Genomic DNA, 22,156 nt, shown 5'->3' with positions numbered 1-22,156 from the left:
AATCTCGGGGCGAGTTCTCGTTTTTGCTTTGCGCCCCGTCATTTATCGGAATTATAATTACTTACTACTAGTAAACCAAATCTCGGGGCGTGTTGTCGTTTTTGCTTTACGCCCCGTAATTTATAGGTATTATGATTATTTATTTCTAGTAAACCAAATCTCGGGGCGTGTTGTCGTTTTTGCTTTACGCCCCGTAATTTCATTTAAGGCGGTATGATACTAAAAAAACTACAAGTTTGAAGTAACACTCAGCGTAACACTCACTAGTTCCTGTGTTTTTAATATTATTGCATGAAATTTGGCAGGAATAATTATTGATAGTGTAGTAGTGTAATGAACCTCAAAAACCTTGAAATTTTTACAATGCTTAGTAATATGAAGGCTTTTTACCAAAGAATGCTGGTTAAAATTATAAGCTTTTTGTTTGTTTACTTGATAAGTTTCCATTTATGTCAACTATATAGCAATTTTAGGTTCATTACATAGTTTGAGGTATTAGCAATGAATATCCTTAGTTTGGTTTGTGTTCCAATTATAGTTTCAGAGCTAGAGCTGTTACCGTAAGAGCATTAAAATCATGTATTTTGGGTGTGGCTTGGTTACCATAGCAACAGTAACTGCCAAAATTGGTATCGAATGATTAGTCTCAATGAGGTTAATGATATGTGAAATGACAATCAGGCTAGACTTTAGCCATCTCCGCAGGCATCGCTTTGCCCAGAAAGCAGCAGAAAAGAAACACAGGAGCTCGGGATTCCTGTGGTGATGCGTCGACATTGTCCCCTCCCTCCCTTAACAAAGGAATTTGTCGACCACAGGAATCCCGAGTCTCGGTTTCTAACGTTCAGAGACGCCTGCGGAGGAGGCTAGCTAGACTTTTGCGGCAAAAGAAAGAAAGCGTTGGACCCATGACCTCGACCATGTTTTGATCAGTGCTCCCCAAACAAAGTTTTCAAGGGAGAAAAACAACCGGAAAATGGGCATTCCTTGGTGTTACGGCCGGAGAGCTATGTTTGTTGCTCTTAGCCTTTGTACTCTTCTGCTAGCAGAGGCCTCTTTTCTCTGTATTTCGCTGGGCTGGCGTTTGCTGTTCAATCTTTTTAGTGACGTTTTAGGTGACTGAAATTGAACAGTTGTTTTCTTTTTTCGAAGAGCATAACTAACTGGAGTTTGATTTATAATTTGCGACAAAAATTAGCATATTGACAGCTTTCGCGCAATGGTACGGTTTCTGGCACTTCATGCGGTCGCTTAGAAACGCTCACGCATGCGCAACGAAAACAGTTTCGACCCATGGCAGAGGTCTCTTTTCCTCGCGAACGCCAGCCCAGCGAAATACAGAGAAAATAAGCTTCTGGTAGCAGGGAATTGTTTTTGGATTTTGCTCCATTGTGTTTTTGGTGCTTATGCTCCGTAACACCAAGAAACTACCAAGGAAAATTGAGTACTGATGCGATCTTAAAGAAACCCCCCATTCAAAATTCTGGCTACGGGCCTGAATTAGCCGATGGAAATGGATGCTTTGTTTAAATTGGCATTGAGCGGGGGCATAAAATGGCGGCGTGATTTTAAGGGTTATTAGATTGCAAAGTTTTCACTCTGGGAGGTTATGAAGACTGACAAGAAGCCAATATTTCAAAAAATAAATAAAAATAAAATACTTTCTAACATAAATAAACTTCGATAAGAAACATTTTTGGCGCTTAAATTTAAATGATTTAATTTAGGGAAAAAAATTGAAGAAGTTTCCCTGTCAATTGTTCCTGGTCCCCTAAAAAAAGTAACGAGGGACTTGCTTCCATAGGCAAAGCTCTGGGCCTAGTTAATAAAACTCCTGATACAGTAACTGCGACATAGTGTTCATATTTTTTTACATTCCTTGTGTAAAATACTATATATATTCCTTGTATTTGTTTGTTAATGACGAGCTAGAAACTTCTAGCTACAAACAAAATCCCATTTTTCTTGGTCTAAACACTTCATCTCATATCTTTCGCCAAATGTAAATTGATCTTATGTGAAAACAGGCGTGGCGTTGGACTAATTTCGAGTCCCTGAGCGAGTTTTGCCTTGAATACTGTTCGTCTTTACATATTCATTGGCTTCAATTCATCTGGATCTGTGGATGAATCTTCGTGTCGATGGCGCTCAAAGAAACCAAACTGCAAAGAAGATTATGGTTTGGAATGAGAAACGATTGCATTGATATTAATAGAAAGACGTTCGAGGCTCTGGAATCAGGGTGAGATAACTATAACTGGGCAATAAAATGCCAGAAAATCTTTGCTAAATTGGACATAAAGGGGCCTAACCAAAGCTACGTACCCTGTACATAATTGAGATAGCTGCCGTCAGAAGAAGTAGCCCGCCGAGGACCGCGAGTAGATAGATCCACCAGGGGGTCTCTTCCCTGATGACCTCACTGCCGGCTCTACTAGGCTTGGCAACCAGAACAACCTACACAGAGTTAACACACACAGTATTAATAACATGCAACCTACACATATCACAAACACGGTGTTAATAACATACAACCTACACATGTCACAAACACGGTGTTAATAACATACAACCTACACATATCACAAACACGGTGTTAATAACATACAAACTACACATATCACAAACATGGTGTTAATAACATACAACATACACATGTCACAAACACGGTGCTAATAACAAGCAACCTACACATATCACAAACACAGAGTTAATAACATACAACCTACACATATCACACACACAGGTGGTAGTACTGACCGACACTTGGTCATTCGTGTTATTCGGCTGCTGCAAGTGCGAGGGTACAGTGAGGTGAGCGGTAGTCTCGAGGTTCACAACGCCTGCCTTGGCCTGCAAAACGAAAACAAAAATAAATAAATACCATGTAGTTTGACAGGAGACACTTGTTAATGACACTTAAAATAATCCGACTATAATGTAAGTATTGCGGCCCAAGTGCTAACCTCGTCCCCAGGGTCTTCTGTGTAATTTTCACAGACGCCATATTGAAAATTACCCAGAAGACCCTGGGGACGAGGTTGGCCAAGTGCCACTCCTAGGCTGTCAGGGGCCGCGAAGCACCATGGGGAGTATGGAAAGGGAGGACGGGAATGGAAGGGATAGTGGTGGATTGGTGATTTGAAAAAAAAAAAAAAAGTAATTGGTCATGCTGCAGTCCCGGGCTTCTTTAGATCTTTGGAGGCATCAGTCCCCATGACCCCCCCCCCCCCCCCTCGGCAATAACTTGCTTTATTCTAAGAAATGCCCGTAGGAGTCTAGGTAAATTCTAAGAAAGGCCGTTTGTATCTACTCTGCTACAATCACCTCACCTTTAAAAGGGTGGCCTCCCATAGCCTTGATGTAATCGTGATAGTGGCCGTATCCCCTCGTGACATCCGACCCAATGTGCACTCGAACGTGTAGCACACTGCAGAGTTGCAATTCTGATACGAAAAACAAACAGACGTGGATCGACACGGCCCACATAACTCCCTTCCAGCCAAATGATATGAGCGGCGACCTAAGAACATCTTTATAATAACAAGATCTTCAGAATGTCTTCACATCTCGACAGCCCATAAAATAGTTAAGATAATCAGTTTATTTTAGGATGTAGGAAACTGTCAGTTTATTTTAGGATGTAGGAAACTGTCAGTTTATTCTAGGATGTAGGATCACCAAAAGGGTTATTTACAGCTGTACCATTCTTGTAGCCTCGGTTCGAAGTTCGGCTCGCCCGTTTATTTCTGGATGCTCATTCCACTGAGTGTGGTTGCGTGATGGAATCCTAAGAGGATTCGAGATTGCGTTACATCTTCCAGCGCCTGAAGTCAGCTGTAGTGAAAAAGTAGAACACGTGATTAACATAGAGGCATTATGGAGAGGGGGGAGTGTGCGTGTGTGTGTTGGGGGAGATACAGTGGAGTCCAGAGCCGAGTACGGAAGGTAACGACGGTCTGCCCCCAAGTAATAGTCTTCATAGACACTAATATTACCTCGACTTTGAGCAAGTACAGCAAGTAATCATCTTTCAGCTTTCCTGGTAATAGTTGCGGAGTATCCACGCTAACCCCAACTTGCTCCACAGAACTGGGCCCGTGATTAACTACCTGTGATGGAAATAACATGGAAAGAATGAGTAACAAACGATTTCTAACAACAACAACAATAACCACCACAACAACTAGCATTTCATCACAAAGGTCACCACGATGCACACTCAATTAATACCGTACTAACAACTTCACCAACATCATCATCAGAATCGTATCGTCATCACGAATTGAATGACAATGTAAGTGGGAATGAGGACGAAGTTGACGAAGATATACCAGGTTGGGTTGGGACCAATCAATGTCGCCCAGCCACCAGCATTGTCGTCGTCACCTTTATTGTGTCGTCACCAACATCATGTCGTCACCATCGCCATGTCATCACCATCACCACAATGTCATCAACATCATTATCATCACCGTCGTCGTCTCCATCATCATCATCATTACCGTCGTTGTCACCTTCATCACTATCATCACTATGTCGTCATCATCATCATCATCATCATCACCGTTATCGTAACCATCATCACTATCATCACCGTCATCGTCACCACCATCATTATCATCACTGTCGTCGTCACCATCATCACTATCATCACCATGTCGTCATAATCATCATCCTCATCATCATCATCACTGTTATCGTCACCATCATCATTATTATCACCATGTTGTCATCGTCATTATCATCATCACCGTCGTCGTCACCATCATCATAATCATCACCATGTCGTCATCATCATCATCACCGTCGTCGTCACCATCATCACTATCATCACCATGTTGTCATCATCATCATCACCTTCGTCGTCACCATCACCATTATCATCACCGTCGTGGTCACTACTCTCATCGTCTCATGTATCGTTGCTACACTCATCATCTCTGCAGCAACAACGCAATTATGAACACCACGATAGTTATCATAACCTCCGCGTTATCTCACAATCAATAAAGCGGGCCATCATTATCTTTGTTTGCAATATAATACACATCTATATCTCTATGTCAAACATGGACACTTTTACCATGAGTGTCTGAACAATGACAGGTCCAATATCAGTCTGAAACTCTACGTCGTCGCCGGATGGTTTCACATGGTATATGACTTCTGATGGTTGCGACACCCTGGAATATAAGTTTACAGACTATAACCTCGAGGCGAAGAAGATGAGAGGACTTAGAACATAACATAAACACAGTGACACTGACCCACTGATAGCTACATCGGCGACGTATGCGGCCCTGACAGGCAACGAGAGCCTATTGTTACTCAAATCAACATCAATGTTGGCGCTGGTAGAAAGAAAAAAACAACAACAGTGTATTAATATAAATTTTTTGTTTATTAAGTCCCATAGAACGGCTCTTTATTTTCCTACCTCGTAACGAATGCACTGATGATAAAACTATGTGTTATTCTTGACGCTTCGAATGCGATGTTTATCTTTTTCTGCAACAATAAACAAGACAAAATGAACTTGCACTCAGAAATCACGAACTTTATGGGTGGCAAATGTGCGCGCGCCCCGGCTTTTAGCAGCAAAATAACAACATAAAGCAACTTATTCAGCGCTTACGAATTTCCTATGCCAGAAATAGCTGAAAGCTTTTTCGTCGCTCTCTGGCATGGCGGAGAGCGTCATGTTTTTTTTTTACATTGATTTTTAGTAGGACATAGAAGAACAATAAGACCAGCAGAGAAATCTTTAACGATATTACTCTTTACCTACAATATTGAGGCCATTCTAAGGATATCCCTTACTGGGAGTTACCTTTGACTTTCCTTTGAAAGGGTTACCCACGTCACAAGTAACCGTAGCCGTGACATTTCCGTAACTTGCAGTGCACTGAATAAACTAGAAATTAAACACAAGAGTTGATCAGAGAATAGAAAAAGGCACCTCGGCTAAAGTTCTCAACATCTGGGCGGACCCAGGATTGCACGTAGGGGAACACCAATAAAAAAATACAGAAGAATGGCACATGATGTACCACTGAACTTAATGAATATTTAAAAAATGTATTTACACCACCAGATCTCTAGCCTGCGTAGCAAGCGTTTCTTTGGGGATCAATAGAGTGCGAGCGAAGAGAATGGCCGCGCAACGAAAGGGTAGAAAGAAACATCTTCACCCCTCTCTCCATTCTTCTTCGCGCGGCCATATTCTGTAGGCCTTGGAGTTTGTTATTCGGCGGCCGGAGTTCCCCATTTGCCCGCAATTTTAAAAGAACTTTTTCGCTCGTCCCGCTCCCACGCTTCCAAAAAGGTGGCCGGTTTTTCTCGACGAAAATAAATGCTAACGAATACAAGTAGGCTACAGAAATGCTTAATTCTTGGGCTACCAGATTCAGGAAAGGGAAAAAACTTTTTCAAGATAGCAGGAACAGAAAACCAAGTATTACATATCTTGAAATACTGAAAAAGTGATGGTATTCCCACACCATGCACGATCCACTGTCAGATACTAAGGTTTCAGATTAATTAATTGAACTCAGATACTATAATACTTTCTTCAGTACCTCTGTGGACGTTGGCCCGATGTAGCTAAGCTCCAATGGAAGTTCGAGAACTAGTTTAGTCAAGTAAGACGCATCTTGGGCGATGTTGACTAAATCTAGGTCTACCTTCACGATATCGGAACTGCCAATATGAAGAACCCTGTTTTCACTAAAAGACAACAAATACAATATTTGCTAGCCTCTTTAGCGTGGCGCATTGTAAAGCAACCTCTTATACATACCCAGATATCCGGGTAGTTCCTCGTAACGTCATATCCGGCTCACATATAACACCCCTACACTGCTTCTGAAAGTTTAACTAATAGAATTTGATGATGTTAATTGTGTTGCTCGTTTTATTATTCGTTCTTTAGTTTTTTTTTTATTTCGTGTGCAGTCTGTCTGTCTGTCTGTCTGTCTGTCTGTCTGTCCTCTGTCCGTCTGTCCGTCTGTCCGTCTGTCCGTCCGTCCGTCTGTCCGTCTGTCCGTCTGTCCGTCTGTCCGTCTGTCCGTCTGTCCGTCTGTCCGTCTGTCCGTCTGTCCGTCTGTCCGTCTGTCCGTCTGTCCGTCTGTCTGTCTGTCTGATTACTATAATGTTGCATACCTCTGTATTCCTGAGTGATGTAGGCCTATACCCATCTAATACAGGGCATGGAACGTTCCCATCCATTTCGCATGACCTATTAACCAAATCGAAGGTGACATCAAATGTCATAGGAGTAAGAAGGTCTAGAATCTCAAACTTTTCCTGAAAGAACGATGAAAAAATTGGGAAATTAAAAAAGAAATATGAAGCAGTACTGTTAATGTTATTTCTTGCAATATATTATTCAAGTGAATTTTTTATTGATGGTTTAGACAATTGTTTTATTGCCGTTGATGCTATAGTTGTTGGTATTAACTTAAACTCCCTCCATTAGTAGTTTTTGGTACCGATTGGGAACGGACCATTAGAAAAGGGGGAGGGGGTGGTTTCAGTTGTACATGTTCTTTTTCTTGTGTCGAAGATGTGCATGACTTTTTTCTGAATGCATTTTTTGTCTGGTTTGGACTGCATTCATTTTTTATTTTTTATTTTTAATCGAGTATGGTTTTTATTTTGTTCTTTATCAATCCCCCCTTTAATTATCTAGGGTCCGTTCCCTTAGAAGCCAACAAGTTTACTCGAAATCAATACTCTACAGCTTGGAAAGTGTTCAAATGAGCTTTATGTGGATGATTTATACCCATCTGATCATTTTATAGTTAATGGCGCATGTCAAGGAATTCCCCAATGATAACCCCCTTGAATTGTGACAGGTCGACATTTTTTCTTCATGTTCGTCATCTATTGCGATGACGTTCGTGTGTCGCTGCTTCGTTAGGATCACACCGCATATATCGCACTTCGAAATGCTAAAAAAGATCGAGGCACAACAAGATTTGTATCACTAACCCGGATGTAAACGGGGTAGACAGGGAGACAGTGGAGCTCCTGCCCCTGAGGGATCGTGGTTTCACCTTGGAGAGTGGTCACTGGGGCGGAGGTTAAGAAGAAGATACGCCGTAGATCTTCGGCTATCTTGTCTTTATCAAGCTCAATGCGATACGATATTCGTAAGTCTGGGAACAAAACAGTTTCCGGCGAGAAGAGTATAAGGGCATCGGTCATGGATTGTTGAAACATAATTTGCATAAGGCTATGCATGAGTGCCCCTCCCCCCTCCCCCTCCCCAACCAGGGTATCATTTGATTGCTTTTACCTTTTCTGTTAGACGGTTCCCGATCGGAGAACTTGAAGCAGAATGTCGCATTCAAACTGCCAACAAAAGAAAACAATTAACAAGCTCATCATCATAAAAAGCCCTTGGAGAGTTCAGTTTTACTGTTTTACTCACTAGCGCTCTTCTCGTTCTAATATACATATAAACAAATATGTTGTCCTTCGTCTAAATGGCCTAATGGCTTAGCGGGGAAGAAGCAAGAAAAGTGGACTTCCAAATACGGTATGTAATCTCCTTATTAGGCGATAATCTGGAGAAAAAACCATGACAATTTGAAAACTCAGAGTATCCTAAGAGTACCAAGCAGCAAGGAAACCCATAAGATAATGTTATTACCATTTATGCCTTGTTCCATCCTCCAGAACACAGAGATGATCGGAGTTTTCCAGCACGATCTTAGATCGACTCAGCGCGATTGAAGCCTCCAAATGGATTATCCTGCTTGTTCTGGAAACAAAAACAACATTGGAAAACAATTTATGTGGACATAAAACTCGAAATAACCATCTAGAAACCCAATAAAAAATATTCCAATAGCATCCCTAAATTAGCCGATGGAAATGGATGCTTTACCACACGTCGTATTTTGCTAGGATGACGATGGCAGGTGACGGAGACTCTAAAACACAATCAGCCAAAGCTAATGTCACGAGTTCCAGGGTAGAGTCTGATGGAGATGACTCATGCACGCCAAAGCTAATGTCACGAGTCCCAGGGTAGAGTCTGATGGAGATGACTCATGCACGCCAAAGCTAATGTCACGAGTCCCAGGGTAGAGTCTGATGGAGATGACTCATGCACGCTAAAGCTAATGTCACGAGTCCCAGGGTAGAGTCTGATGGAGATGACTCATGCACGCCAAATCTAATATCATGAGTTCCCAGGGTAGAGTCTGATGGAGATGACTCATGCACGCTAAAGCTAATGTCACGAGTCCCAGGGTAGAGTCTGATGGAGATGACTCATGCACGCCAAAGCTAATATCACGAGTCCCAGGGTAGAGTCTGATGAAGATGACTCATGCACGCCAAAGCTAATATCACGAGTCCCAGGGTAGAGTCTGATGGAGATGACTTATGCACGCCAAAGCTAATGTCACGAGTCCCAGGGTAGAGTCTTATGGAGATGACTCATGCACGCCAAAGCTAATGTCACGAGTCCCAGGGTAGAGTCTGATGGAGATGACTTATGCACGCCAAAGCTAATATCACGAGTCCCAGGGTAGAGTCTGATGAAGATGACTCATGCACGCCAAAGCTAATGTCACGAGTCCCAGGGTAGAGTCTGATGGAGAGGACTCATGCACGCCAAAGCTAATATCACGAGTCCCAGGGAAGAGTCTGATGGAGATGACTACGTGCAAGAATCTACTGGTTATTGATAAGGAGACGAATGGAGCCTATGTTTGAGTTATTCGAGTGTTACCTAAGTAATACGGCGTGATCCGATTTGTAAGCACCTACGACCAGATCTGTCAAAACAAATAAAATTTCGTCATGTCGAGGAGGTATATAATCCAAAATAGCGAGCGAAAAACAAAGACAAAAGGATTTTTATTGATGATTTAAGACGATGGTATGATGATAGTCATATGATGACGTTTGATGATAATGGTGACAATGAACGGTGATAATGATTTTGTTATGATAGCGACAGTGGTGAAGGGGCTGAGTACGTCAATTGATGATGTTAATGATCACGATATGACGGTGAAGCTGACGACGATGCTAATAAGGAGGACGATAATGATGACATGATGATAGCGATGATAATAAGTATAACGATGCTGCTGCTGATGATGATGATGATATCGGTGATGATGATAGCGATGTAAATAAAGATAAAGATGATGAATACGGTGATGATGATGATGCTGATGATGAATACGGTGATGATGAAAACGATGATAATAAGGATAACGATGCTGCTGCTGATGATGATGATGATAACGGTGATGATAATAGCGATGAATATAAGGATGAAGACGATGACGATGATGATGATGCTGACGATGATGATAACGATTATGATAATTCCGACAAACCCACCCGGGTAACCGTTATAATCTACGTCGACAGCGCCAGACACGGAGCATCCGAAGCCCCTCAGACTGGAACTCAAAGACGAGGCAAATATTTTCTGCAACAAATTGTCAAATTGTCACAAGGGAACACAGGCAAATTGTCACAAGGGAACACAGGCAAATTGTCACAAGGGAACACAGGCAAATTGTCACTAGGGAACACAGGCAAATTGTCACTAGGGAACATAGGCAAATTGTCACAAGGGAACACAGGCAAATTGTCACAAGGGAACACAGGCAAAATGTCACTAGGGAACACAGGCAAATTGTCACAAGGGAACACAGGCAAATTGTCACAAGGGAACACAGGCAAATTGTCACAAGGGAACACAGGCAAATTGTCACAAGGGAACACAGGCAAATTGTCACTAGGGAACATAGGCAAATTGTCACAAGGGAACACAGGCAAATCCCCCCCGGAGTGCAGGGTTTCCTTTGCACATACAAGAGGCACATTGCTTGCCACGCCCACCTGCTGGTAACGATTCTGTATCCCTTGCTTGTTACCATGGTATACGTAGACGGCCCCTTCACTGTTAGGCCCTTCGTATGGTGCACCTACCACGACATCTGTAAAAAAATATTTTCTTCTTAATAAAAATACCCTCCTGTAGCTAGCGGGGTCAAGGGGAACAGCTATTCCCTCCCCCGGCAATGCGAGAAATAAGGGTCAGCCCCCCCCGTCTTCCATCCCTCCCACCCGTCTTCCACCCCTCCCCGTCTTCCACCCCTTCTCCCCTTCTCCCCGTCTTCCACCCCTCCCTCCCCCGTCTTCCACCCCTCCCCCCGTCTTCCAACCCTCCCCCCCGTCTTCCACCCCTCCCCCGTCTTCCCCTCCCCCGTTTTCCAACACCAAACAGAAGGAGTGACTGCGGCCAGCACCTCATTTAACATATTCTAGCTACAGCCATGCTGTCCAATATCCTTTGTCATGCGGTGAGATAAGATAGGTTGATAAATTGCCTAGATGAGCTTGACGTACCGTGGAAACCATCTCTATTGAGATCTCCAGCGTCTGCAAGGGCGAATCCAAATCTTGCTCCAGGGACCGAGTCCCCCGTGAGGGTCATGGACTTGGCCCAGCTCAGGACACCCTAGAACAAACAGCAAATCGTAGTCATGGTTCGCCTTATACTTTATACAATACTTAGGTATTGTCGCGTGACTATCAAATGGGCTTTCCCCCTGTTACGCCGCAAAATGTAATAACTAACGCAAAATGTAGTTAAAACCCGAAATGTAATAAATTTCACGCAAAATGTAATAACTCTTTAACGCGAAATGTAATAACATTTTAATGCAAAATGTAATAAAATATTTAACGCGAAATGTAATAACGCAAAATGTAATAACTTCTTCATCTATTACACTTAATTTTTGCGACGTCAAAATTTCGCGATTTCGAGATGGCGATATTTCACGACTCTTTATTCTCGCGATTTTCCTATTGTCGTAAAAACCAGATCACTTTATTTTCGCGATTTCGGGATAATAAAATCAAGCAAAACAAGTGGAATTAAAATGTGCTGTAATCATCAAAACTGAAACAATTTGTAACAAACATTTGTCAAAGAACCTGTGCTATTATTTGGCTTAATAGTAGTTGCCAACACCTTGGTTGGATGCATATCTTCAAGACCATTTATCCCTTAGACTGATGCCTGAGTATCTTCATCTTGTTGTGTTTATTTTGCATTTATGAATTTTTTGGGTTGTGTGTACTTCCCAAAGCCGGTACAGGCCGGTTGAGGGGTCAATGTGTTAATTATCAGCAGCGTCGCGAAAGCGGAGCCAGACATCACAAAAATATTATAAAAAGGTGGTAAACAAAATATGGTAGCAAATATTGGTTACACATTGACTCAAGTTTTCGGTATGGGATGTCCGTCTGTTCAACCCATAATACAAATATATTAAAATACCTCATGAAAGAAACATCGTATGACAACCAAACTTGGTAGGTGTCATGTATATGTTGAGGGGAGTGCAACGATATGGTCAGGTGTGACGTCATCGGTGATGGCCGATATATAGATAACCTATATAAATAAGGACTCACGTCTTTGTTGCTGATATACACATAGACTCTGCCTTCATCCATAGTCATGGTGAACAACGGAGCTCCCACCAATAGATCTGTGAGACTGTAAACGTTGATTTGAGAGACCAAAGCATCCACAAAGACCATAGCCGGAGAAGGCCTCAAATTATTGGGGGTGCACAATACAGAAACATTAAGAAGACAATGGAGGGGGGGGGGGGGCACAGCCACGCCCCTACTGATGGTCATTTCCTTATAATTTTTGAAAATATTGGGGGGCACGTGCCCCCGGTGCTCCACCCCCACGTGCTCCACGGCCCTGAAGACTCCCAAAATACATGAATGACATACTAAAAAAATAATCTCGACTTACCCATCGTTATTCAGGTCAACAGCGCACACTGAACTACCAAAGTAGCTTCCAACCTAAAATGAAATGAAGGTGACCATAATCAACAATCTTATCAACATCATCATAATCATCAGTGTCACCGTTAGCAGCTTTCACCACCATCTGCCAACATCACCACAATTTCTATACCATACCACCACTAGAATCATCGTTATAAGCACGTCAATCACATCATCATCATCATCTTTAGTATGTTCATCATCCCATCTTGAACATCATCATAAGTAATATCATCATCACGCCATAATAATCATCATAAGCAATAAGCAGGTTCATCATCACATCATGATCATAATCATTATCATGTCAATCAAATTATGATCACAATCATAAGCACGTCCATCGCATCACGATACATTCGCTACCTTCTCTCACCTGTGAATCTTTGGGACGTTCAAGCGTGGATTGGAAAACTATGCCATCCTTGCGATCTTCGTAGATAAAGACCTGGGGAAAGGTTTAAATAAGTTCTAAGAATACAGAGATACCACGCTGCTGTCATAGAATATCACGTGTAATACGTCATAGCTTATAAACAAAGTGAAGGGATATGACAAACCTTTCCTTCCAAATTATCTCCTCGTGGTGCACCTCCAGCTATACCTGCAGACGGAAAAACATGCGAACATAATTCCACAGCTCTTGATTGCACTGGGTACAAGGTTTTCTCTTGGAGCCGGTAAGGAAAGGGGAGGTGGGGGGCGTCTGCTAGATACGGCCCGATAGATCATTAACTAAATACATACTGAGATGAGCTTAAGTATCTATCACGCTATCACTCCTCACCAGTCGTGTTTTCGAATCGTAAGACAGCAACACCATACCCTGAAAAAAAAAACATTTTAATACAGAAATGCCTCCCAAAATAAAAATCTATGCGCGGAGAGGGATTGATTAAGGGAGGGGGGCAGTTTTACTTACCTTTTTTGTTGATGTAAGGGTTTTGGACTTCCAGGAAGAAGGCAAGGGAAGAAGGGAAAGGGGATTTTCTATGATCATGACTTACCCATATAATCGTCTCTCTTGAGTCGTTGATCGAACAAAGAGACCGCGAAAGCCCTCGACTCCGGAGAGTACCTTTCGACACCGCCTGTCAATCAAGTGATGGAAAAGGCTATCATTTATTTCATTCTAATGTCTGATCCCAAACTTGTTATTATATGTCCAGCTCTATTGTCAGGGGTGATGGAGGGGAAAGGCAGGGGGATGTGATTTTTTTTAAGTGAGCGCACGTTTACATGTACCGAAATTCGAATTAAGACAATTTATTATTCTGTCAAACCCAGGTACCCCCCTCGAGGCCACAATCCCTCCAACCACTTCCCCCACTCCGGCCAACCACCACTTTCCCCCAACCCCCAACCCCCCATCCCCTAGCCCCACTTTTGGTAACCACTTCGCAGCACCTATATGGGTTTTTTTTGTTCCGCGTCGGGAATTATTAATACCATACTTTTTCAAGAAGTAAACAAATTTAAAAAAAACACATATTCATTTTCTTTTTCTTTAAGGCGAGGCGCTTATTCGGGGTAATACTTATTTCTAATCTTTCTCCTTGATGCGCGTATTCTGGGGAAGGCACATTTTCAAGTAATAACGGTACACCACGAGTGTCTCTGCAAATATACTTTATACTGTTTTTCTTTGAGAACGTTAGCCTTTACCTGTATACACGAGTCTTGCTGTATCATTTCCCAACCCCACTACCCCCATCACAACGCTAGACGAGTTATCAATTGACGCTGCGCTTAGTCCAAGCTGGCAGTATCCATTGTATGGATTATTTGATTCTGAAATATAGAAAAAAAAATTAATAAGCGAAGGAAAGAAGAAGCAACACACTCTAGCTTACACACGCACAAAATAAAGACAAGTCCGTTTAACACTGTCACAGTGTTTAAAAGGGAGGTGGCTACCACGGCAAGCAAGAAAGCACCGATGAAATCCCGCCTTATCCATGCATAACATCGTCATAGGCGTGTCATTCTGACCTCTGTCACGCAATGAATTTGAGCTCAAGAACATTGCGTAACGGAGATAAGAACAACAGCGTAGAAGACTAATCCTAGGCAGATCCCTATCAAAATAAACGACAAACTGCGCCAAAAGTTAGTTAATTTCTTACGTCGTTTGCAAGGTTGCAGTATGTCCTCCACTCCGCTGAGGTTACTGTGAAGTAGAAAGCACCGCCCTGAAGGGAAGTTATTCAGTTTGGGTCCGTTAAACAACTTCTTTTCGTGGCGGGCGTCTTGCTTATGACTGTACCTCGGTGCACACACCTGTCAACACCGCCCCCATTAGCTATCTCTCCAAATGGGATACTAAGTGCTTGGACCTCAGCTGTACCAATGTTACACTAAAATACTGGCCAGCGTGGTTAGCCCCGCCCCTTTCTTCGTCTCTTGCCGTGGGGATGTATGTACAGTGACGTGAGCAATAAAAAGGTTTCCCATGAGTCGACCTGACCCCGTTCGGCTGGACTCTCTGGCTTGAGAAACCTGCCACATTTATGTTATCACTTTCACGACTCCTCATTTGTTGATATGACAAAGACGACTCGGTTCCCTATGATACCCCCCTCCCCCCGGATGCTAGCTAAAACTTCTAAAGGTTCTGACTTAATTTCGGTAAGCTTGAATTTTTACATAGAGGTTTCTTATGTTATGTTATGGATTCGTCTTCGAGATATGAGGCTTGAAGTGCAATTTTCAAATGTTCAAAGTATGAATTCTCCTCCTTTTTAGGGAGAAGCCGGGCTCTGATCAGAAATTAAGCCAACTTGGCTCGCTAATATCTAAATTTCGTATCTTCTAAACATCTTTAAAATTGGAATAAAGCTTTTGGTCAGAGGAACTCCTTGTATGCGGAATCTTGAGCTTATATATTGAGAAGTGGAAAATTTTTATGCCATTTTTGGCTCTGTCTCAATGGTGCCCTTCGGATTGGTTGTTTCCAAACGTCACATCGCATTGCAAAATCCGTTTGTTCATGTTTATTGTTAACCTTACTCCCTACCAAAAGATTGTCGCTATCGCGCATACTCTGTACGGTTCCTCCAAGCCACTGACCACTCTTAGACTCCATGGGAACATAAGGAAAGCCGCCATTGTATGGGAACTCTGCGACTTCTTCGGCTGCAGATAATCAAATTAATTTGTTCGCATTACTTACTGGGTATTAAAAAATGTCAATCAACCACACCTTTTTCATCGTTTACAATTGAAAATACAGCGGTTTATTCGCAAGGAAACTTCAAAAATAACCATCAACGATTGAAGAATTTATTTCTGATATTTGGTTGAAATTTCCTCAGTTACTGGCTTCAATTAGCCGATGGAAATGGATTCTTTGTGTCACTTGGTATATTGCACAATTTGTGCGGGAGGTGATGGCAGAGCGATTGGACTTCTTTAAGAAGGGGGTATATCAAACAGCTGTTTTATAGGCGAAGAAAGCTGGACCTTAAATTTCTTCCAACCTTTTTACGTGTTTTACTTACGTGAGTTGTCAACAGGAATAAGGCTACAGCTTTTTGTTTCATTTATATCGCACTTGAACACCGCGCCGAAGCTGGTCAGCGGGTTCCCATCGGATGACGTCACATTGGCCTTGGGGGCACCTACAATCAACCTGTTCGAGTGTTCTGATTCAGTGTCACTTTCACGCACAAAACTCACTGCCGAAAATATCGTCGGATTTACACAGTTAAAGGTTTTCATATAGACATGGTGCCGTCAAATTTACCTCAATGAAAACATGAGTGATTTTGGCGTGTTTCATCACGAGATTATAATCTACCATCTTATGATTGTCAAAATTACTTCAAAAGAGACAGCTTCGATAGGGTTTTTTCTTCTGGAATTCAGAGGATAATTGAAAGGATAATTGGAATGGGAACCACGACCTCATGGTTCCTGTCTTTTTTCGTGTCAGTAGAATTCATTTCCGATAATAACGACGCTTATGAAAAGACTGATAAAACCGCGGAAAGAATTATTTAGCGCTACGTGAAGCAAGACACTAAGTCGCTAATTGATTGTTTGAAGAATTGCTTTTGTTGTGAATTAAAACGCTGTGGTAAGCTTGATTCTGGCTGTCAGAATGGATGCCATGGTATTCAGTTCGGTAATGACGAGGCACCTGGCAAAGGTAGAAATCCCGTTTTTTTAAAGCTAAAATCACTTGAGGATATTCCTTGTTAGGAAATTCGCGAAACAATTTTAATCCCTAATTGACTATTGATCTATAATTTCTATACATAAAAAAATGAAAAAAAAATCCAGAAAGTTTAAAGTACGTATTTTTATCACCATTATATAAATTAGAATCGCTATGGAAACAATTTTTTAACGCCAAAATCACCATCAACAGGCTGTTATCACACGTGCGAAACCAAACATACTCATTTTCGATTATGTTTCAGCCACTGTACAAAATAATCTAGATAAAGCATATCATACCATCGTGTATTCCGATGAGCGTGGATCGTGACGGAGAATCCAAAATAACCATTAGTTTGTCCAGTCGGATGGCTATAAACGATACTGGTCCGAGTGTCGATGTTAAAACTCGTAACTTTGTGGATAAATATCAATGGAAAGAGCAGCCAACAGGTCCCTTGTGTCATAACGAAAGTCACGAACTCAGCTATTTCTTGAACTCGAACCAAAGCACAGACTAAAGTGCAGTAGAGCTAATTCTTCCCGTTGAGCCGATGGTATGAATGGCGGTAGTAATAGTTCCGTTATGGGAAGGAAGTACGTCTAATGCGCGTGACTCATATATTCCTCGCAACGGGGAATCTCGGACTGATTACTCTACACGATCCAAATTTAGTCCTTGAGAAAATTGTAGCTGACCTACTAGACCCTCTTGCAGCGTCTGACAGTCTTTCTTTCGTTCACAGCAAAACAGCGCCAAGATCATTTTGTCTAATAACCGCGAGATATTAACAAAAGTCGAACAATGCCTGTGTTATTATGGCCTTAATCATAACAACGAGACCGTTTAACCGCGATTAAAAAATGGTTTACTTTCTGTGGTGGCCCTCCAGGAAGCTAACGAAGAGGCGTTTCCTTTGTTATCTAAACATCTAACGGATAAGCGGAAGTGACGAGAGTTCACTCCCAACCCAGACTAACACCGGAAATGGTGTGACACCCATTACCGCATTAAATTGCTTGAATTAATGCTCTTAAAATAAAATGTTTATCTTGAATCATTTGTTTTACACTACCATGGGCTAAGATAATTTTATGAATTTATTACTCGAAAGTAAAAGGGCTTTATAAAATTAAACACAGTGGAATTTTGCCTTTATTCTGAAGGTTTTTTCTTTCATAAAAAAGGTCTTAAGTATGGTATGTAGGACTAAAATAGAGAAGTACATAGTGCAATAACAAAGATATGATTAGTTATGCTTTATTTCTTTTATTTTTATTTATCATCAAGGCCTGTAGCCCGCCTCGTTCCCAGGCGCCTCTAGTCAGTAGGACAATGCTCTGCGCAAAGCATCATGGTAATGATCAAGAATTTGAAATAAATCTCCCATTATGCCTTGCGCAGCTGTGACTGAGACAGGCCTAACAGATACAAACGCTATCTATTGGCGAAGCTGGTAATATCAGTTTTAATTATAACAAAAGTGCAAACTTCCCGATCCAGCGGAAAGACTAAAGCGCACATTAGCATAATGCTGAAGAAACTACATAAATATAATAATACAAAATTAAACAGAAAATAACAATTATCACAATGGTGATAAAAATGTAACGTCGATAAAACGGCTCCCGTTTTATGCAACACGCAGACAAGACAGGTAGGGCCCCCGAATGGTCCCCCGAAATTTCGATGTGCTCGCAGTTTTCGGCTATTGCTCGCATGCTCGCGCAATTTTTTCCAACTAAAACTGCTCGGTCTCGCAGTTTTGGTGGGGGGTGTGCTGGACAATATTACCGTCAAAATTATTTTTATTTGTATGTTATTAGCACTACTCAGTTATTTCTTTAGTTTGATTCAAACAAGTCTTATATGATGTAATAAAGTCTAAATGCTCGGAGACCATTCGGTTGCCTTATATCCACGGAGACCATTCGGTTGCCTTATATGTTAGACGACCATTCGGTTGTTTTTTATGCTCGAAGACCATTCTGATTTCGTAGGTGCTTGGCTCGGAGAGCTTCTGTTATATATTCGGAGATAAAGCGCTACTTAACAAAGGTCTGAAACGGCGTATTATATATTTTTGGTTAAAGATGGAAATCCCTAGATCTCTGTCTAGGGCTTATGTCTTACGGAGCGCCGTACGTGGGACAACTGTGTTTTCAGACCTCTAAATAGCGTGTTCAAGATTTCTTTTTATAGACGGTATCCTGATGTACTGGAATCATGTCCTTGCGTAGAATCTGCCAGCAGTAGTGCCAGCGTCTGGGTTTATTTACCACGTTCTCCCATTGGTTGATCTCCAAGCCGACAGCGTCAAGGATCATTCTCTTCACCAGTTCCCTCTCCGCCTCGTCCTCCGCCCCATCCTCCGAGTGTCTCCTCTGCGAGCGCGCGCTCCATCTCTGGGTGATGCCCAGACACGTGCTGGAAGAGCGCCGACTTTGTTCCTCCCCAGTGGCGGGCTGGGCTTGGTTATTGTTCGCGTCATCTACCGCGCTCATCGCGGAGTCAGCGGTACCCTCATTATTCTCCGCCCCATCACATTCCGATATCTGCTCAGCGGATCCTCCAAGCGGTGACGAGATTGGGGACTGGGGACAATTGATGTCACTATTGAGCCCAGATGTGAACCAGGTCTCTCTCATCAGTTGAAGATCTCGGCGCCTTTCTTCGATGATGTCCTGTGTACTCTTGCGTAGCTGCGCGCTAATATTCCCGACTTGGGCCGAGCTGGTTCCGAGATAAGCCCAGCTGCTCTCGAGATTGGCCGAGTTTTTGCCCGTTTGCCGGTTATTATTCCTTTGATGGCTATGGACCGTGACGGTAGATTGACTGAGGCTACCGTTAGGAATACCCGGGTCTACGCTTCCACATCTAAACCGCAACGACTGAGTGTCTAACGCGCGCAATTCATCAATGCTTGCCACAGCTTGCCGCATGAGCGCTGGACGCGCTACAAATTGGCCTTCCTCGGGCACAGGCCCCTTGGCACTTCCGTTGACACCAAGCACAGGCTTACCGTTTGGTGAAGCACTCTTTTTGTCCTTCTCTTTGTCGTTATCTTGATTAGCAGTTTTAGTTTTAAACTGAAATGCCTTTAGCACACTTGCCGCCCTCTTGGCCTGCTCGGAAGTGACGTTTTCGTAGCCAAGACTGAGCCTAAGACCACCAATAAACCGCTTTTTGTTGCTTTTGTCGACAATACATAACTCGAGAGCTTGTCGACGTAATTGCAGAAAGTCAACCCCAACGATGAGGAATTCCTCGTTCCAGAACGGGTCCTTCCCCTTTCTATTCCGAGTCCTGCATTTCCCCTTCTTGCAGCCGGGAACAAGGAAACTGAAAAAAAAAACGAATGGGTAAAAATATATATAAAAAAGTGTTCCTTGCTTTGGTTGGGTAAAAAAAATAGTTGATGTAAAAATAGTTTATTTCAATAAGAAAGTGCAATTCTCAAGATCGCTCTTGTCGGGTATAAAAAGAAAATTGTTAGTTTGTCATAGGTGGAAATAGATTGAGTGAATATTAATACCAAGATTATATTTTTACGAACTTATCAAGAATTTAAGGACAAGTTGTGGAAATTCAAAGGTTTTAACGAAAAGGCGTCAGTACCATTTAGTTGCTGTCTCAAGTTTTCTGCCATTGGCCGAGTAAAGGTCACGTGCCTGGTGCACGTGGATATGTAGGATGCCACGCCCCCTGGTAGAACCAGTCTCCTTGTAATGTCGCGAGTCCACCTGAATCTCCTGAACATTGCTGAACATCAGACCAATCAACAGGCGGGGCTTACCGAGCGAAGATGCTGGGGTCTGGGGAAGAAAGCAAATTAAATCCGTGTCGCGTTTGTCCGTAGGCCACGGTAGTTACCTAGATTGCATGATACGAACACCCGCTTTTTTCCAACAACATCTGATCCAACTGATCCCTCCATACCCTCCGACAGCCTTACTCCACTATCCCCATGATTCCCCTCCCGTTCCCTTCCCTACCACCAGCCTCTACCCATACCACACCCACTATCCCCCTTTTATACAACCCCCCTCTCTTCTCCCCATGTGCTATGGTACGGATACCCACTTTTAAGCACCATGCTAATCACACCCTTCTTGGAGCTGCAGTGCTGAGTCATGAGAGTGCAGATACGACGTGAGTCGAAGGCATAGCAAGAATTAATGAAAGCTGCAGTGCCGAGTCATGAGAGTGCAAATACGACGTGAGTCGAAGGCATAGCAAGAATTAATGGAAGCTGCAGTGTCGAGTCATGAGAGTGCAAATACGACGTGAGTCGAAGGCATAGCAAGAATTAATGGAAGCTGCAGTGTCGAGTCATGAGAGTGCAAATACGACGTGAGTCGAAGGCATAGCAAGAATTAATGGAAGCTGCAGTGTCGAGTCATGAGAGTGCAAATACGACGTGAGTCGAAGGCATAGCAAGAATTAATGGAAGCTGCAGTGTCGAGTCATGAGAGTGCAAATACGAAGTGAGTAGAAGGCATAGCAAGAATGGAACAGCTTTTAACTTCGAAATTGTTTATATTTCTCCGGGAAAAAAGCGATGGCGGAGAAAACCTTGAGAAAAAGAAATTCCACAAACACAGTGGTGAGAGACAGAGGCGCTATATTAGAAACCTTTCTTATTTCTTAACTACTACATCCCGAACTATTTGACGAATGGCGGGTGAATCGTTGAAAAGTACAGACGTGACTGTGACCATAGACATCAAGCGGCTGCTTAAAGTGTTAAAATATCCGCAACGGCCTTTCATAGTATAGTTCATATATCTCACTACGCTATTCTAGGACCAATCTTGAAACAGGAAGCGAGAATAAGCAATAGCTTTGAACCGAGGAGAATTGAACAATTCTCATGCTACCTGTATATGCTAAACATCGACAAACTGTTATAAAGTATAGTAAGTAAAAACACTTCACTGGCCGTACAGAGTTCTCTCTTTACCTTCAACCTGAACTGAATGTCCAGAGGATAGCCCATGCCTCCCATGATCCTCTGCGGGAAGAGCTTAGTCACCTGGCCTTGCTCGCCGATAAAGTGTATAGTGAGTGTGACTGTGGACGAGTCGCGGAGCTGATTAAACGACTCTTGTTCGCCACCTGAATATAAAGGCATGG

At 42.6% G+C, this 22,156-nt stretch overlaps 2 protein-coding genes across 9 annotated transcripts in view; both read right to left on the bottom strand.

The window, feature by feature from the left end:
• Nucleotides 1-263: 263 nt before the first annotated feature.
• On the bottom strand, nt 264-17,910 carry LOC116620832 (integrin alpha pat-2). 3 transcript variants are annotated; one of them, XM_048724280.1, is made up of 31 exons: nt 17,320-17,910; nt 16,359-16,489; nt 15,875-15,993; nt 14,985-15,138; nt 14,524-14,649; nt 13,866-13,949; nt 13,646-13,684; nt 13,419-13,462; nt 13,235-13,306; nt 12,821-12,873; nt 12,466-12,550; nt 11,389-11,500; nt 10,879-10,976; nt 10,372-10,462; nt 9,749-9,794; nt 8,660-8,770; nt 8,303-8,358; nt 7,996-8,162; nt 7,165-7,308; nt 6,803-6,879; nt 6,582-6,729; nt 5,834-5,917; nt 5,441-5,511; nt 5,271-5,354; nt 5,087-5,186; nt 3,999-4,112; nt 3,706-3,837; nt 3,333-3,446; nt 2,761-2,853; nt 2,326-2,457; nt 264-2,162 (listed from the first exon to the last, which is right to left on the bottom strand). In XM_048724280.1, the coding sequence occupies exons 1-31, from the start codon at nt 17,484-17,486 to the stop codon at nt 2,088-2,090; spliced, it is 3,123 nt and encodes a 1,040-aa protein (XP_048580237.1). In that variant the 5' UTR covers nt 17,487-17,910; the 3' UTR covers nt 264-2,087. The 3 variants fall into 3 exon arrangements, with proteins under 3 accessions (XP_048580237.1, XP_048580238.1, XP_048580239.1); XM_048724281.1 differs by lacking the exons at nt 15,875-15,993; nt 16,359-16,489 and having other exon boundaries at nt 17,320-17,451; XM_048724282.1 differs by lacking the exons at nt 16,359-16,489; nt 17,320-17,910 and having other exon boundaries at nt 14,985-15,050; nt 15,875-15,974.
• A 354-nt stretch (nt 17,911-18,264) lies between these two features.
• LOC116620833 overlaps nt 18,265-22,156 on the bottom strand; it is a 33,120-nt gene continuing 29,228 nt past the window's right edge. For all 6 annotated transcript variants that reach the window (XM_048724284.1, XM_048724285.1, XM_032386714.2 and 3 more), the window contains 3 exons: nt 21,984-22,138; nt 20,639-20,835; nt 18,265-20,362 (listed from right to left, as the gene is read on the bottom strand). In XM_048724284.1, coding sequence (XP_048580241.1) covers nt 19,204-20,362; nt 20,639-20,835; nt 21,984-22,138 — 1,511 coding nt within the window. In that variant the 3' untranslated portion in view covers nt 18,265-19,203. The remainder of the gene's footprint in view (nt 20,363-20,638; nt 20,836-21,983; nt 22,139-22,156) is intronic.

This window comes from Nematostella vectensis, chromosome 2 (assembly GCF_932526225.1).
Source record: "Nematostella vectensis chromosome 2, jaNemVect1.1, whole genome shotgun sequence".
Taxonomy (NCBI): Eukaryota; Metazoa; Cnidaria; class Anthozoa; order Actiniaria; family Edwardsiidae; genus Nematostella; species Nematostella vectensis.
The sequence above is the reverse complement of the archived record's forward strand: the minus strand, read 5'-3'. Positions and strand labels throughout refer to the sequence as shown.

Excerpts from the sequence above, each read along its gene's own strand:
- LOC116620832 (XM_048724280.1), bottom strand. The coding sequence starts at position 17,486 with ATGACACAAGGGACCTGTTGGCTGCTCTTTCCATTGATATTTATCCAC. Across the intron at positions 6,730-6,802 it reads GGAACTACCCGGATATCTGG|TGAAAACAGGGTTCTTCATA; the intron begins GTATGTATAAGA and ends GTTGTCTTTTAG. Across the intron at positions 3,447-3,705 it reads GAACCGAGGCTACAAGAATG|AATTGCAACTCTGCAGTGTG; the intron begins GTACAGCTGTAA and ends TTTTCGTATCAG.